Source organism: Salmo salar, chromosome ssa07 (assembly GCF_905237065.1).
Source record: "Salmo salar chromosome ssa07, Ssal_v3.1, whole genome shotgun sequence".
NCBI classification, from domain to species: domain Eukaryota; kingdom Metazoa; phylum Chordata; class Actinopteri; order Salmoniformes; family Salmonidae; genus Salmo; species Salmo salar.
Genome location: NC_059448.1, coordinates 22,834,839 through 22,853,317, shown reverse-complemented (window position 1 = coordinate 22,853,317; position 18,479 = coordinate 22,834,839). Strand labels below are relative to the sequence as shown.

At 47.6% G+C, this 18,479-nt stretch overlaps 1 protein-coding gene across 4 annotated transcripts in view; it reads right to left on the bottom strand.

Annotated features, from left to right (window-relative positions):
- Positions 1–18,479, bottom strand: part of nlgn2a (neuroligin 2a) — a 229,347-nt gene that overhangs the window by 11,788 nt on the left and 199,080 nt on the right. For 2 of the 4 annotated variants that reach the window (XM_045721730.1, XM_045721728.1), the window contains one exon: positions 4,884–5,084. In XM_045721730.1, the coding sequence (XP_045577686.1) occupies positions 4,884–5,084 (201 nt within the window). The remainder of the gene's footprint in view (positions 1–4,883; positions 5,085–18,479) is intronic. The other 2 variants (XM_045721731.1, XM_045721729.1) reach the window with 1 other exon arrangement.

The window sequence follows — 18,479 nt, the reverse complement described above, 5'->3', positions numbered from 1 at the left end:
AGGACATTCAGAGACTTGTCCCAAAGCCACTCCTGTATTCTCTTGGCTGTGTGCTCAGGGTTGTTGTCCTCTTGGAAGGTGAACCTTCGCCCCAGTCTGAGGTCCTGAGCGCTCTGGAGCAGGTTTTCATCAAGGATCTCTCTGTACTTTACTCCGTTCATCTTTGCCTCAATCCTGACTAGTCTCCCAGTCCCTGCAGCTGAAAAACATCCTCACAGCATGATGCTGCAACCACCATGCTTTACCGTAGGGATGGTGCCAGGTTTCCTCCAAACGTTACGCTTGGAATTCAGGCCAAAGAGTTCAATCTAGGTTTCATCAGACCAGAGAATCTTGTTTCTCATGATCTGAGAGTCTTTAGGTGCCTTTGGCAAACTCTAAGCGGGCTGTCATGTGCCTTTTACTGAAGAGTGGCTTCCGTCTGGCCACTCTACCATAAAGGCCTGATTGGTGGAGTGCAGCAGAGATGGTTGTCCTTCTGGAAGGTTCTCCCATCTCCACAGAGCAACTCTGGAGCTCTGTCAGAGTGACCATCGAGTTCTTGGTCACCGCCCTGACCTCCTTTCTCCCCCGATTGCTCAGTTTGGCCGGGCGGGCCAGCTCTAGGAAGAGTCTTGGTGGTTCCAAACTTCTTCTATTTAAAAATGATGGAGGCCACTGTGTTCTTGGGGACCTTCAATGCTGCAGACATTTTTTGTTACCCTTCCCCAGATCTGTGCCTCAACACAATCCTGTCTCGGAGCTCTATGGACAATTCCTTCGACCTCATGGTGTGGTTTTGGCTCTGACATGCACTGTCAACTGTGGGACCTTATATAGACAGGTGTGTGCCTTTCCAAATCATGTCCAATCAACTGAATTTACCACAGGTGGACTCCAATCAAGTTGTATAAACATCTCAAGGATGATCAATGGAAACAGGATGCACCTGAGCTCAATTTTGAGTCTCATAGAAAAGGGTCTGAGTACTTATGTAAATAAGGTATTTATGTTTTTCATTTTGTATTAATTAGCAAAAATGTCTATGGGGTATTGTGTGTAGATTGCTAAGGATATTTTATTTAATCCATTTCAGAATAAGGCCGTAACGCAACAAAATGTGGAAAAAGTCAAGGGGTCTGAATACTTTCCGAAGGCACTCTATGTATTTAATCCTAAATCATAACAATCAATGTATTTCTTTACTCTATCCCTCTCTCATACTCCCTTCCTCTACCTCTCCTCACTCCCCCCTCCGCCTCTCTCATCATAACGATCTGTATCTCCCCTCCCCTCCTCCCCCATTCACCACTCCTCCATAAACTCATGTATATCATGGCACTGTTCATTTGCTGACTGGTGGGATGACATGATTGGCGTTCTTCGAGGGGAGCAGGAATGTTCCTTACCTGGCGGCCCGGGGGCTTTGAGTGACAGGTGGAGGAGTAGTCTGGAGGGCTGGGGTTAGATGACGATGATGATGAAGATGGGTTTGACAGCAGAGAGGTCAGGTTGCAATGTATTGGTGAGTGGCAGCAGAGGAGACGAGTCAATGGCAAGACGAGAGATGACGGAGGACATGAAGGTTAAGGTGTGAGGGGAAGAGAGAACATGAAGGTTAGGGTGTGAGGGGAGGAGAGGACATGAAGGTTAGGGTGTGAGGGGAGGAGAGAACATGAAGGTTAGGGTGTGAGGGGTGGAGAGGACATGAAGGTTAGGGTGTGAGGGGAGGAGAGGACATGAAGGTTAGGGTGTGAGGGGAGGAGAGAACATGAAGGTTAGGGTGTGAGGGGAAGAGAGAACATGAAGGTTAGGGTGTGAGGGGAGGAGAGAACATGAAGGTTAGGGTGTGGGGGGAGGAGAGAACATGAAGGTTAGGGTGTGAGGGGAAGAGAGAACATGAAGGTTAGGGTGTGGGGGGGAGGAGAGAACATGAAGGTTAGGGTGTGAGGGGTGGAGAGGACATGAAGGTTAGGGTGTGAGGGGAGGAGAGAACATGAAGGTTAGGGTGTGAGGGGAGGAGAGAACATGAAGGTTAGGGTGTGAGGGGTGGAGAGGACATGAAGGTTAGGGTGTGGGGGGAGGAGAGAACATGAAGGTTAGGGTGTGAGGGGAGGAGAGAACATGAAGGTTAGGGTGTGAGGGGAAGAGAGAACATGAAGGTTAGGGTGTGAGGGGTGGAGAGAACATGAAGGTTAGGGTGTGAGGGGTGGAGAGGACATGAAGGTTAGGGTGTGGGGGGAGGAGAGAACATGAAGGTTAGGGTGTGAGGGGTGGAGAGGACATGAAGGTTAGGGTGTGAGGGGTGGAGAGAACATGAAGGTTAGGGTGTGGGGGGAGGAGAGAACATGAAGGTTAGGGTGTGAGGGGAAGAGAGAACATGAAGGTTAGGGTGTGAGGGGAGGAGAGAACATGAAGGTTAGGGTGTGAGGGGTGGAGAGGACATGAAGGTTAGGGTGTGAGGGGTGGAGAGAACATGAAGGTTAGGGTGTGAGGGGTGGAGAGGACATGAAGGTTAGGGTGTGGGGGGAAGAGAGAACATGAAGGTTAGGGTGTGAGGGGTGGAGAGGACATGAAGGTTAGGGTGTGAGGGGAAGAGAGAACATGAAGGTTAGGGTGTGGGGGGTGGAGAGGACATGAAGGTTAGGGTGTGAGGGGAAGAGAGAACATGAAGGTTAAGGTGTGGGGGGAGGAGAGAACATGAAGGTTAGGGTGTGAGGGGTGGAGAGAACATGAAGGTTAGGGTGTGGGGGGAGGAGAGAACATGAAGGTTAGGGTGTGAGGGGAAGAGAGAACATGAAGGTTAGGGTGTGGGGGGAGGAGAGAACATGAAGGTTAGGGTGTGAGGGGAAGAGAGAACATGAAGGTTAAGGTGTGAGGGGAGGAGAGAACATGAAGGTTAGGGTGTGAGGGGTGGAGAGAACATGAAGGTTAGGGTGTGAGGGGTGGAGAGGACATGAAGGTTAGGGTGTGGGGGGAGGAGAGAACATGAAGGTTAGGGTGTGAGGGGAGGAGAGAACATGAAGGTTAGGGTGTGAGGGGTGGAGAGAACATGAAGGTTAGGGTGTGAGGGGTGGAGAGAACATGAAGGTTAGGGTGTGAGGGGAAGAGAGAACATGAAGGTTAGGGTGTGAGGGGAAGAGAGAACATGAAGGTTAGGGTGTGGGGGGAAGAGAGAACATGAAGGTTAGGGTGTGAGGGGAGGAGAGAACATGAAGGTTAGGGTGTGGGGGGAGGAGAGAACATGAAGGTTAGGGTGTGAGGGGTGGAGAGGACATGAAGGTTAGGGTGTGAGGGGTGGAGAGGACATGAAGGTTAGGGTGTGAGGGGTGGAGAGGACATGCATACTATACAGGTTGTTTACTCACAGTCTCATGCACACACACACCTGCATGCACCCACACGCACAAAAGCATGCATGTACACACGTGTACACTCACACACACGATCATGCTCGCTCGCGCACACACACACACACACACACACACACACACACACACACACACACACACACACACACACACACACACACACACACACACACACACACACACACACACACACACACACACACACACACACAAATGTGAGTTATTACTGTATGGCGGTCAGGTTGATCTTCAGACACAGAGACACACAGAGTGATGATTGAAACACTCACAATACACACTCATATCTCTCTCTCTCCTGCTTTTAACTCTCTCCATCTCTCTCGTTCTCTCCTCCTTTTATCTCTCTCCCTCTCTCTCCGTCTCTCTCGTTCTCTCCTCCTTTTATCTCTCCCTCTCTCTCCGCCTCTCTTGTTCTCTCCTCTCTCCGTCTCTCTTGTCCTCTCCTCCTTTTATCTCTCCCCCTCTCTCGTTCTCTCCTCCTCTCTCTCCCTCCCTCTCGTTCTCTCCTCCTTTTGTCTCTCTCCCTCTCTCGTTCTCTCCTCCTTTTATCTCTCTCCCTCTCTCTCCATCCCTCTCTCCTCCTTTTCTCTCTCTCTCTCCCTCTCTCTCGTTCTCTCCTTCTTTTATCCCTCTCTCTCTCTCCCTCTCTCTCTTCCTCCCTCTCTCCTCCTTTTATCTCTCTCTCCCTCTCTCATCTCTCTTCACCTTTTATCTCTCTCCTCCTTTTATCTCGCTCCCTCTCTCCATCTTTTATCTCTCTCCTCCTTTTATCTCGCTCCCTCTCTCCATCTTTTATCTCTCTCCTCCTTTTATCTCTCTCTCCCTCTCTCTATCAGAGTTTACCTGGTAGTGTAATAGCTGTGATCAAAGCATGAGAGTGTGTGTCGAGGTTTCCTTGCAGGTCATTGGACCACATTGCTCCCAATTTAAACTGTGAGTCTCTGTCTCAAATTGCACTCTATTCCTTAAGTAGTCCACTACTTTTTGCTCAGATACTCTATGTGGAATAAGAAGGTGTCACACAGTCGGAGTCAGTCTGAGCTCACTTTGAACCAGTCTATCCCTCCTACTCCTCTTGCGTGAGTACCCACATCGCACACTCACACTTTCACATTTACTATGATTCAACCAGGTACGTAGACAGAGAGTATGAATGAAAATTGAATTGACTTTTCAGTGATGGTACAATCTACCCACAAGACAATTGGATACGCCTAACTTTTCCATAGAATGACCAGACCAATCTATCCTCTAGTCTTCCAGTGAATACCAACACTGTACGTTTTCTCTTATTCTACCAGGTTAAGAATACTGAAATGATATTGTAGTATATTTGATTATATATGAGGAGACACAGTTACAATTGGACTAATGGTACCCTGGGAACTCACTTTCAACCAACCTGTCCTTTTGAGTAACCACACGGTTCATTGAATGATCCTTATTCTACCAGGCAAGGGTTAAGTAGACTGAGAAGTAAATCAAATCAAATCAAGTAAGAATGTGACCCACCAGTGTGCCCCTTACCCTCGGAGTGGTGCGAGAGGATGAGCAGGTTGACGCAGGACGCCCCCGCCCCGGAGCCGAAGATGGTGATGCGCTCGGGGTCGCCCCCAAAATGGCCGATGTTCTCATTGAGCCAACGCAGGGCCTGGATCTGGTCCAACAGACCATAGTTCCCCTTGGCTGACTGGTCGCCTGTACTCAGGAAGCCTGTAGAGAAGAGAGGGGGAGAGGTGGAGGGCAGGAGGAGGAAGGAAAGGGGAAGTAGGTAGAGAAAAGAGAGAGGGACCGAGGAAAGGTAGAAGGTAGGGAAAGAGAGAGAGAGGAGATAAATAAGGTGACATCGTCAATAGAACGTTTATTTTTACAATAATGTCAAATTTTCTGCCGTCTGGCCGGTAAAATCAGCTTTTGAATAGAAGCGTATTGGGTCACTAGAAACAGCAGAAGAGAGTGGGAAGGAGGGAGGGAGGACGTCAGCAACAATAACCTGGAATGAAGGCTTGGCCCGTCATTACTTTCCTGACGCCGTTTAGGCACGGTGCGCAACTAAAGGAATCACCAGCTTTTTAAAGCTCCAAACTCCCCTCTCTCCAATGTTTACATACCCTTACCCTTGTCAACCACCCTTCAGGGTCTACCCACGTATTCTCCAGTCACCTATCCTCTCACATATTTAGATAAAGGGGGTATAAAATAAAACCAAGGGCTGTCAATATATAAACTGGTGCAATACTAGATGAAAGCCTCAGCTCCATATCAATAGCCTTTAAAATAGCTGGGGTAAGGAGCGCTTGTTAAGGGGAAGGGAGAAGAGAGGATAGATAGTGGGTGTTCTGTGGCTATGAGGTGGCCCCGGATAGAGAGAGAGAGAGAGAGAAAGAGAGAGAGGCACAGGGTTTCGTGTGTGTGTGTGTGTGTGTGTGTGTGTGTGTGTGCGCGCGCGTTTCATCTGCCTCCAAGACACCAGGGGTTGGTTCCCGAGCAGGGGAAGGCTGATCAAAGAGCTGACACTACAGAGAAGACTCTCTCTCTCGCTCACACACACACACACACACACACACACACACACACACACACACACACACACACACACACACACACACGCTGGGGTTGTCTCCCTTTAACACACACCTAAGTCTTTATGCCTCTTATTGAATCAGGTGGACAATGAATAAACATACGGACACACAAACATGTGATACATGGGTTTGGTATGTGTGTGAGGGTGATGGTGCGTGTGCGTGTTCGTGTGTGCTCACGCCTGCCTGTGTGCACGGGGGTACGTGCTTCCCCTGTCTCTTTAGTGTGTCTCTGACCGTTGGATCACCCTCACCCTGTCTATACCCAGTGTGTATTCATTCTGTAGGGTGCTGCCTGCCAGTAATGCCAGGGCTGCCAGTGGGTCTCCTGTGTGTGTGTCCATAGGTGCAGTGTGTGTGTGTGTGTGTGTGTGTGTGTGTTTGTGTGTGTGTGTGTGAAGGGAACAGCTGTGTCTGCCTGGCTCTGAATAATCATGCTGGATACGGCTTCCAATATTTACACACACATCTACAGTACACACACCACACACACACACACACACACACACACACACACACACACACTGTTTTGTAGGAGTGTTGGAATAAACACATGTATCAACACACACATACACACTACACACATACACACTTCTCCAATCCTTCCATTTGCAGCAAGGTGTCAAATCAAAAGAGGACCGTCACACTCTCCCAGAAGTTTGGTTGGTGTGAATTCAGATAAATATAACTGAAACAATGTTGCATAAAGCTTACTTCATTTGAACAATACACATTTTCACTGCATCAGAGATCGCGTACACAGGCGTTTCGGCTTGTTGGTCTACTTCAGTGTGTAGGTACAAATCTTTTTCATTCAAAACAGCATTTGCAGGAAACCCAGGCGAGCAACGGATGAGCAGCAGGTGCTTCTAATCAGGGCTGCCAACTTACCTGCCAATCAGGGATGATTCTCCTCTGGTCTACCTGTATACAAGTTAGTGACAAAGAAATACAGAATTCTATAGTGTATGGGCGCGGGCACGAAGGGCAATTGAGGGACATCGGGCATGAACCATTCATGAATCAATTGCTTTAGGTGTCCGCTCACTTGGATACATTATATCAATTCATGAGATAACTTACCACATAGGACATCAGGCCCTTCATAAATAAGTGGGGCTAAGTCATAAATGATGTGCAAAATCTGATACGGACAGTGTTCTTGTTTAACAGTCTAAATTTGGCCTGTAGGCAGGAGGGGAACTCTGGTTCTTCGTTTAAACCATGTGGGGATACGGAATTTCATTGATATATCTCTTTGGAGTCATTTGTTGTCGCAATCACCTCTTTCCATTCGCTCCATAAAGTGTCTCGCCAACAGGCGAGGCGATGTGTTTGACGTCTGACAGCGGATTCATGTTCCCCAAGAATGACTTCCAAGGGATCCAATATGAAGCCAATTGCAAGAACATCTAAATCGCGCAAGTTAGACATCACTTCCTCTCATAGGTCCTATGGGGGGCGTACATGATCGACAGGGGAACACCCTTTTCCGAAGGCCTCCTTTCTCTCTCTGACCACGTCTGATGGAACTAATACGTTTGATAGATTTCTTGATCGTTCAAGGTGAATAAAGATGGATCTAGAGGGGAAGAATTGAAAGGAGGAGTCTGATGACAGTGTTTGCCAGTGCTTACTAGCAAAAGACCTGATGCCATCACGGCTGTGACTGAAAGTGAGCCGATAGTTTACAGGAAATGGTTTCTTCTTTTTTTTGGGGGGGGGGGGGGGATTGATGATGTAACTGGCTCCCGTTCAAGCTTTTAACTTGTTTTGGAGCGTTATCCAGCCAGGTATCGGGGAGTACCCTCTCGAGCGGAGACGCTCAAGGAGAGAGTATGATTGTCTATCATATTCTTCCTCTGTGTCACAGACGCGACGGAGTCTATGAAGTTGGCTTACTGGTAAACCTCTTTTTGGAATGGTAACGATCAGCTGTAACTATAGTATTTTTGTATCCGTTGGGTTTTCTGTAAACTGTAGTGCTTAGAGATTTTCCCTTCTTTGTAACGTGTACATCTAAGAACTGTACAGAGTTAATGTTCATTTCCATAGTGAAGGACATTTACTGTACTCAAGTTAATGTAGTTAAGAAATGTGCTTCATTTAATTTCATAAAGCAATGGTCTATATAGCGGGTCCATTATTTGACATGATCTTTGTACAGATTGTTTTCAGTTGCCTCTCCTTTAATTCAGACATCTACTAGGAAGACAGACAGGAAGGAAGACAGGAAGGAAGACAGGCAGGAAGACAGGCAGGAAGGCCCCAACAGTCAGCCTGTTACCAACCCCACGCCGCAGCCTAAATGTGCCATTACAACTGCCACACGATACTCTCCTGCCTTACGCCGCTGTTACAGCGAGACCCAAACTGTCATCCTGTCTCATTCGGTCTCTCCTGCCACTACTCCTTACAGCAGCTGTAAACGGCAAGGCATTTAACCGGGTCAACTACACATAGTATTGGAAAGAGAGGGAGATGAAGAGACCTCTTACACTAAGAACACCAAGTTTGACGTTTTGAATGTCACATGGACAAGTACAGTGAAATGCCTTTCTTGCAAACTCAAAAGCCAACTGCAGTAATTCATATAAATGTTATACTAGAAAAAAAACACACAAGAAATAAAAATAAATATGCAGAAAACAATAAGTAAGTAGCATACTATTGTATATACAGGGTCAGTTCCAGTACCATATTTACAGGGATACTGGATGGATAGAGGTAGATATGTATAGTGGTAAGGTGACTAGGCTTCAGGATATATGATAAACCGAGTAGCAGCAGTGTATATGATGATTGTTTGTGTGTGTGTGTTGTGTGTGTGTGTGTGTGTGTGTGTGTGTGTGTGTGTGTGTGTGTGTGTGTGTGTGTGTAGAGTCAGTATAAATGTATGTGCGTACTGTGTGTGTGTAAGCAAATGATGGAGTGTGTGTGTGAGTGAGCATAGAGACAGTGCAAAGGTCAATAACGATACATGGTTAACTCAAATAGTCCATGTAGCTATTTTGTTAGCTACTCATCAGTCTTATTGTTTGGGGATAGAAGCTGTTCAAGAGCCTGTTGCTGCCAGACTAGCGCCTGCCTTGCGGAAGCAGAGAGAATGGTCTATGACTTGGGTAGTTGGAGTCTTTAACGATTTTCCGGGTCTTCCTACCACACCGCCTGATATAGATGTCCTGGATGGCCGGGAGCTCGGCCCCAGTGATGAACTGGGCTGTCAGCGCCACCATCTGTAGCACCATGCGATCGAGGGCGGTGCTATTGCCATACCAAGAAGTGATGCAGCCAGTCAAAATGCTCTCAGTGGTACAGCAGTAGAACGGTTTGAGGATTTGAGGGTCAATGACAAACTTTCTCAACCTTCTGAGGGGGAAGAGGAGCTGTCGCGCCTTCTTCACGACTGTGCATGTGTGTTTGGACCATTTGAAGTTTTTAGTGATTTGGACACAGAGGAATTTGATGCTCTCAATCTGTTCCACCGCAGCTATATGGATGGGGGCATGCTTGGTCCTAGTGACGTTGAGGGAGGGGTTGTTGTTCTGGCACCACACTGCCAGGTCACTGACCTCCTCCCTGTAGGCTGACTCATCGTCGCCAATGATTGGGCCTACCACCGTCGTGTCGTCAGCAAACTTGATGATGGTGTTGGAGTCGTGTGTGGCCACGCAGCCGTGGGTGAACAGGGAGTACAGGAAGGGACTAAGCGCACACCCCTGTGGGGCCCCTGTGTTGAGGGTCAGCATGGTGGAGGTGATGTTGCCTACCCTCACCACCTGGGGTCGGCCCGTCAGGAAGTCCAGGATCCAGTTGCAGAGGGAGGTGTTCAGACCCAGAGTCCTAAGCTTGGTGATGAGCTTGGAGGAGACAATGGGGTTGAACGCTGAGAAGTAGTCAATGAACAGCATAGGTATTCCTCTTACCTAGGTGGGCGAGATGGCATCACCTATGGATCTGTTGGGGCGGTATACAAATACTGGGACAAGGAGAGGTTGTAAATGACTGTGATGTGTGCCAGCTGTTCTGTACATACTCTGAGAACGCGCCCCGGAATACCGTCCGGACCCGCGGCCTCGCAGGTCCTGATTAAAGACCTTTGTCACCTGGGTCTCAGAGAGCGAGATCACCCAATCTTCTGGGTCGGTGACGGCCCTCACGCCCGCCACAATGTTGTTGTCGTCGAAGCGTGCAAAGAATGCATTGACTTCGCCTGGTAGAGAGGCATCGTTGGGCAGATCACGGCTGGGTCTTCTTTTGCAACCCCTAATGAACTGTAGCCCCTGCCACTTGTGGCGGACATCGGCGCCTGTGTAATATGATGTCGCCGTATTCCTATATTGTCCTTTTGCTCGTTTGATGACTCTGTGGAGGTCATAGCGGGACTACTTGTTCCTGTCCTCAGCCGTAGTCTCAGGCTTGTCTGCAATAGCTTTGTGTGAGGTAGCCCTGCTCCTTAGTTTAGCACCAACCTCGGTGACCATCCCGGGGCGTTTGATTGGGGAAGCAGCGAGCCATTAGGACTCTTTGACTCAAAGTTTAACACTTGGTTAGTCTCGTCTGTCCTCTCTCTCTCTCTCTCTCTCTCCCTCCCTCCATTCCTCCCTCGTTTGTTTTTGGAACTATTCTAATATCGTATTCTAATACATTTCTTGTTAGTATTTCTTGGCTGTCATTGCAATTATTCCTGCGCACCATGTGAGGTTCTAAATTATTCCCATTTTGTGTTTCAGTTGCTGTCACCCCGGGCGAGACCCTCAGCAGGGAGGACGTGTGTGTGTGTATATGTAAAGTGTGTGTGTGTTTGAGTGGTGTGTGCATTTGTAGTGTGCGTGTTTGTGTGTAGAGGGGGGGGGGGGGGGATACAGATAAGGATCCCCCCTCTCCACTCAGAACAGCAGCAGTCTATTCCCCCTGAAAAACAACGTTTAGGATTTGAACAAACAGACAAAAAGAGAAGAACCGTGGTGGGCGCCAAAGGCAGGCTTCCGCCTCTCTCCTTCCTCTTGTCCCTCTCTTTCTTTCTTCATATCGACCCGCTCTCCCACACTTCCCTTTCTCTTTAAAAGTACTTCCTCTGTCTGTTTCTTGATCAGTTTGTACTTTCACGCTCTCGTTAAACCCCCTGCATTTGGTATCTCTATCGCAATTATGTTCAGCGACATATGGCTGTGTGTGAACAGTATGTGCTAGTGAGACAGAAACCAGGCCAGCTCCCAGCTGAGTATGACTGTGTGACAGAGAGCTTCCCTGCAGCTCTCTGTCTGCAGCATTCCCCCTAGCTATCATATTGGGTGTGTGTGCCTCTTTGTTCCTTAATGTGCACAAATACGCGGATGTTACCACAAGCATGAATTGTTAATGTGTGTGTGTGTGTGGTATATCTCAGCGTGTTCGTAATGAGGATTGATTGCACTCTGCTTTCATCAGGGTGATTCCAACTGTGCCACAGGGACCTGGGAGGAGAGTCACACACACTCTCGCACACACACTCTCCACTCGGAGAGAGAGAGGGAGGGGGGCAGAGAAAGGAGGAGGAAAGGAGACTGTCCGTCAAAGGTGACTGTGAGAGGTTTGAGAGGTGTGTGTAGCCATTCACAGAGAGTCTCACCTCCGCGTTACAATAGTTTTTATAGAGTGCTGGTGTGTGTCCATCGATTCCACTTGGTTGCCTTGTGAACACTTTTACAGGCCCGAGGAACAATACCTCACTGTGGAGAAGTCTGATCATACACACTGATCCAAGGCAGTGTGTGTTCCCAAGATGGCTGCGACTCTACCTCCCGTTTCCTTCTTCTCTCTCCTTTAGCGTCATCCCTCGCTCTCTCCGTCCTCTCCCACAGCTCCTCCCTCCTCCTCTACCTCTTCTTGTTCCCTCACTCCTACTCTACCTCTTCTCTCTCCCAGTCCCTGGGGATCTCCAACATGTTCAAGCGCGTGTGTGTGTGTGTGTGTGTGTGTGTGTGGAGTGCATGTGTGTTTCTGGGGGTTAATGGGGGATGAAATAGGGGTGTTAGGGGGCATGTGTACGGGCAGGGAACATACATGTGATGTCACAGACGGCCCGTGTGAACCGCAGCAGGATATCGCGGCCAGCGGCGGACATCAAAGCCAAACATGAATGAGGAGAATAAATCATTGAAATTAAGGAAAGAGGTGATGAGGGGGAGAAAAAAAAATGAAACATGAAAAAGAGAGGCCAATTAAGTGCAATCTGCCGTCCATCCCTCTCCTCCATCCCTCGCTCAGGAACAGCTGTGCACCAATACATAAAAAAAAATAATAACAATAATAATACATTAAAATACCCTGCATTTACCTGCCAGAGAATGGTGTTCTACTGCAAAAGTCCCACTGAAAGTCTGCACCATGCATATTGACAGACTGAATGGTGTGTGTGTGCGCGCGTGTGTGGCAATCCCACATCCTACCCTTAAATAACATAGAATACTGAGCAACGCCACATCTTGATCACAGGGAAACTACACAGATGCATTCTATTCAGATTCATTCTATATGCAATTTTATTCAATTACATTGGACCCGTCTGTAAACTTGTGCTGTGGCCCACTCTCTGGTTTGGAAACTATCGTCATAACGTGAGGATGATGCCGTTAGGATGTCAATCCTACTCAACCAGCCCTCCACCACTCAGGACTCACACACTAACCACACACTGAAGTCACGACATTCACCATATCGCACGCACGCACACACACACATAAACACACACAGTCACACACAAACACGCACATCAACACACGTACACGCACACAACCTCTCCAGCTCGGAGAGAAATCAGACTTGCTATGTTCATCTCAAACACACACACACACGCAAAAATCTCCGCTTTTTTTTCTCTCCGTCATTGTAATTAAAATATGCAAATGATATGATAAAATGCATTTAATCTCAGTGATGACTGTGGCAGTTATGCAGAGCTCAGTGAATATTTGAATAGTGTTTGTCAGATAAGGCCCATTGGCATCGATAGCGGTGCAGTGAGGAGTGGGTAGGATAGGAAACTAATGACAAAGGGAATTGTTGGCTTATCTCGTTTCTACACACACATCTGACTTCTGGAGGGCTGCCTCCTTGCACCACTGGCTGTTCCGTAGCTCTCTACTGCAGTCTACTGATGAGAGGCACTTCACATACATGAAGTACACACACCAAGGAAGGTGGTGCATGCTTGTGTGCATTTAACATGCATATCTATATTATTGACAGTTCACATATGGGGTAGTGTGGGTGGGTAAATTGTCATTCCAACTCATTTTTTTGTACCACTCTTTCTTATCTCTCTCTCTTTCTTCATCCTTCCCTCTATCTCTCTTCTGTTTTTACATGTCATTTTTATTCAGTTTACCTTTATTTAACTAGGCAAGTCAGTTAAGAACACATTCTTATTTACAATGACGTCCTGCCCCAGCCAAACCCGGACGACTCTGGGCCAATTGTGCGCCGCCCTATGGGACACCCAATCACAGCCGGATGTGATACAGCCTGGATTTGAACCAGGGACTGTAGCGACGCCTCTTGCGATGCAGTGTCTTAGACTGCTGTGCCACTCGTTAGTTGAGTAGACTGAAAAAAGGGTTACGGTTAGGGTACCCTGGGGTACACAAAGATCGAAATACACAATGTATCTTCAGGGGTACACATGTGATCCCACATGGTACTGCTCAATACCTTTTAGGGTACATGTGTGGATAAAAAGTATGATGGTACATTTTGGTACCCAAATTGTGAATATAAAGGTACAATCATTGGAGGCATGGCTTAGTCCTGGCGTGGCTTTCAGTTAGTTATTTTTGGCCACCGGTGAGTGGAAGTGTTGCATCAGTTTAAATAGTATATGGTTATGTTAATTCAAGTTTGAGCATGTCCACTGCCAGTTCTGAAATCTTCAAAGGCTTACATAAGAGCAGGTGACAATAAAGAGCTGTAACTAATAGTACAGTGACCTTAAAACAACACTGAGTGACCTAGACCAGGGGTACGGACCTATTGGCGTAATGGTTAAGGTTTCGGCTTGACAGTCGCTGGACTCAGGTTCAAGGCACGGCCGGGGCCACCCCTTGAATTTGCTACATTGGTCTCAGAAGTGGGATGGCGTGCACACGTGAGGCTCTTGGTATAGAGAAGAGGTACATTTTTGCCACTTAAAAAGGAACAAATGGCTTTGTCACTGTGGCGGTACCCCAAAAATGCTAATCTGTACATTTTGGCTCTTAAGGTATGAACTGGGTGCAATTATATCCCTACAAGTAATTGTATGGACGTACTGTACCTTACAGGATACCACTACAGCGTCAGCGTGTAAACCCCTTTAAGTACAATTCGGTACCTTTTTTCCTGAGTGTAGGTGTCTGTGTGAGAGACAGGATGTACCGTGTATATATGTATATATCTCTGGGACGACGCACTATGCTGTACAGCGGTACAGTACAGTACCCTAACAGATTATCCCCAGCCTAGTGGGAGCTGACAACAGCACTCTCATCATTTCTCTTTATGTCTCTCTCTCTCTGTATCTCCCTCTCTCGCAGTCTAAGTGTCCATCTCCCTCTTCTCTACCCCCTTTCTCTCTCACATTCTCTCTCTCCGCTCCTGTTGTTGTCCAGGAAATGTAATCCCCTACTTTTTATAATAGAGAGAAAGATAAACAAAGTGCTCTTTCCAATAGTTAAATAAAAGAGAGATGGCTAGAGGGAGAGAAAGAGAGAGAGAAATGTTCAAGACCCTAAGAGTTGTTCATGACCCTGATGCATTATTCATCTGGTAACACGAATGAATGAACAAGGTAAATAAATAGCTATTCATTCTGCCCAACGCTCTCTCTGTGTGTGTGTTAACGACCCAACTCTCTTTCTCTCTGTGTGGTAACGACCCAACTCTCTTTCTCTCTGTGTGTGTTAACGACCCAACTCTCTTTCTCTCTCTGTGTGGTAACGACCCAACTCTCTTTCTCTCTGTGTGTGGTAACGACCCAACTCTCTTTCTCTCTGTGTGTTAACGACCCAACTCTCTTTCTCTCTGTGTGTGTTAACGACCCAACTCTCTTTCTCTCTGTGTGTTAACGACCCAACTCTCTTTCTCTCTGTGTGTGTTAACGACCCAACTCTCTTTCTCTCTCTGTGTGTGTTAACGACCCAACTCTCTTTCTCTCTCTGTTTGTGTTAACGACCCAACTCTCTTTCTCTCTGTGTGTGTGTTAACGACCCAACTCTCTTTCTCTCTATGTGTTAACGACCCAACTCTCTTTCTCTCTGTGTGTTAACGACCCAACTCTCTTTCTCTCTGTGTGTGTTAACGACCCAACTCTCTTTCTCTCTGTGTATGTTAACGACCCAACTCTCTTTCTCTCTGTGTGTGTTAGCGACCCAACTCTCTTTCTCTCTGTCAGTGTTAACGACCCAACTCTCTTTCTCTCTCTGTGTGTGTTAGCGACCCAACTCTCTTTCTCTCTGTGTGTGTTAACGACCCAACTCTCTTTCTCTCTGTGTGTGTTAACGACCCAACTCTCTTTCTCTCTGTGTGTGTTAACGACCCAACTCTCTTTCTCTCTGTCAGTGTTAACGACCCAACTCTCTTTCTCTCTCTGTGTGTGTTAGCGACCCAACTCTCTTTCTCTCTGTGTGTGTTAACGACCCAACTCTCTTTCTCTCTGTGTGTGTTAACGACCCAACTCTCTTTCTCTCTGTGTGCGTGTTAACGACCCAACTCTCTTTCTCTCTGTGTGTGTGCTAACGACCCAACTCTCTTTCTCTCTGTGTGCGTGTTAACGACCCAACTCTCTTTCTCTCTGTGTGCGTGTTAACGACCCAACTCTCTTTCTCTCTGTGTGTGTTAACGACCCAACTCTCTTTCTCTCTCTGTGTGTGTTAGCGGCCCAACTCTCTTTCTCTCTGTGTGTGTTAACGACCCAACTCTCTTTCTCTCTGTGTGTGTTAGCGACCCAACTCTCTTTCTCTCTGTGTGTGTTAACGACCCAACTCTCTTTCTCTCTGTGTGCGTGTTAACGACCCAACTCTCTTTCTCTCTGTGTGCGTGCTAACGACCCAACTCTCTTTCTCTCTGTGTGCGTGTTAACGACCCAACTCTCTTTCTCTCTGTGTGTGTTAACGACCCAACTCTCTTTCTCTCTCTGTGTGTGTTAGCGGCCCAACTCTCTTTCTCTCTGTGTGTGTTAACGACCCAACTCTCTTTCTCTCTGTGTGTGTTAGCGACCCAACTCTCTTTCTCTCTGTGTGTGTTAACGACCCAACTCTCTTTCTCTCTGTGTGCGTGTTAACGACCCAACTCTCTTTCTCTCTGTGTGTGTTAACGACCCAACTCTCTTTCTCTCTGTGTGTGTTAACGACCCAACTCTCTTTCTCTCTGTGTGTGTGTTAACGACCCAACTCTCTTTCTCTCTGTGTGCGTGTTAACGACCCAACTCTCTTTCTCTCTGTGTGTGTGCTAACGACCCAACTCTCTTTCTCTCTCTGTGTGTGTTAACGACCCAACTCTCTTTCTCTCTGTGTGTGTTAACGACCCAACTCTCTTTCTCTCTCTGTGTGTTAACGACCCAACTCTCTTTCTCTCTCTGTGTGTTAACGACCCAACTCTCTTTCTCTCTGTGTGTGTTAACGACTCAACTCTCTTTCTCTCTGTGTGCGTGTTAACGACCCAACTCTCTTTCTCTCTGTGTGCGTGTTAACGACCCAACTCTCTTTCTCTCTGTGTGTGTTAACGACCCAACTCTCTTTCTCTCTGTGTGTGTTAACGACCCAACTCTCTTTCTCTCTCTGTGTGTTAACGACCCAACTCTCTTTCTCTCTGTGTGTGTTAACGACTCAACTCTCTTTCTCTCTGTGTGCGTGTTAACGACCCAACTCTCTTTCTCTCTGTGTGCGTGTTAACGACCCAACTCTCTTTCTCTCTGTGTGCGTGTTAACGACCCAACTCTCTTTCTCTCTGTGTGTGTTAACGACCCAACTCTCTTTCTCTCTGTGTGTGTTAACGACCCAACTCTCTTTCTCTCTCTGTGTGTTAACGACCCAACTCTCTTTCTCTCTCTGTGTGTTAACGACCCAACTCTCTTTCTCTCTGTGTGTGTTAACGACTCAACTCTCTTTCTCTCTGTGTGCGTGTTAACGACCCAACTCTCTTTCTCTCTGTGTGCGTGTTAACGACCCAACTCTCTTTCTCTCTGTGTGTGTTAACGACCCAACTCTCTTTCTCTCTGTGTGTGTTAACGACCCAACTCTCTTTCTCTCTGTGTGCGTGTTAACGACCCAACTCTCTTTCTCTCTGTGTGCGTGTTAACGACCCAACTCTCTTTCTCTCTGTGTGCGTGTTAACGACCCAACTCTCTTTCTCTCTGTGTGCGTGTTAACGACCCAACTCTCTTTCTCTCTGTGTGCATGTTAACGACCCAACTCGGTTTCTATATCATCAATCTGGGCCAGCCTTTCATATTTCCTCGGCCACGACTCACAACTAGCTTCCATCTAAGAGGATGTGGTACAGATCTAGGATCCGCTAACCCTAACCTAATCTTAACCATTAGAGGGGAGAAATGCAAAACAAACCTTACATCAGCGTCAAGGGTAATTTCGTCCTTCTCTACACAAAGGGAGATGGATGCTCATTGTTTTCCATTCTTTCTTTCTTTCCCCCATTAGGCGCACGTTTGTGTGTATGTGTGTGCGCACTATATTTTGTCTTCCTGCTATCACCTTCTCACAGTGCAACAATGTTATTTGGCAGGTGCAGGGCAGTGGTCTAGTGTTGGAGTTATCTTAGAGAGGCCTGCTGCTCCCTATTTGGCAGGCGCAGGGCAGTGGTCCAGTGTTGGAGATATCTTAGAGAGGCCTGCTGCTCCCTATTTGGCAGACGCAGGGCAGTGGTCTAGTGTTGGAGTTATCTTAGAGAAGCCTGCTGCTCTCTATTTGGCAGGTGCAGGGCAGAGGTCTAGTGCTGGAGTTATCTTAGAGAGGCCCGCTGCTCTCTATTTGGCAGGTGCAGGGCAGTGCCACCGTCTGTCTGCTGGGTTGATTAATAAGTAGCGGCAGTGTAGTAACAGAGTGGGCGGCACAAAACGCTGGCGGGCCCATGATACACTGATTAATGCCACACACACACACACACACACACACACACACACACACACACACACACACACACACACACACACACACACACACACACACACACACACACACACACACACACACACACACACACACACACACACACACACACACACACACAGGTGGACTGCAGGACTGGAGGGCTTATTACAGAAGTATACACACACATCCAGTTGTGTGTTGTGAGTGATGGCTCATCAGTGCAACCTCCTCCACGCCACGCTCTCTTAAACACGAGCATTGAGGCATCACAAAACACTTCCTGTTAATTCCTGTTGCCTGACACACACACTGCTGCTAACAACAATAGACAGCTAGACGGCCAGACGGATGGATGGACGGACAGACAAGGGAGGAACAAGCTGTTTTGTTTGGAGACGAAA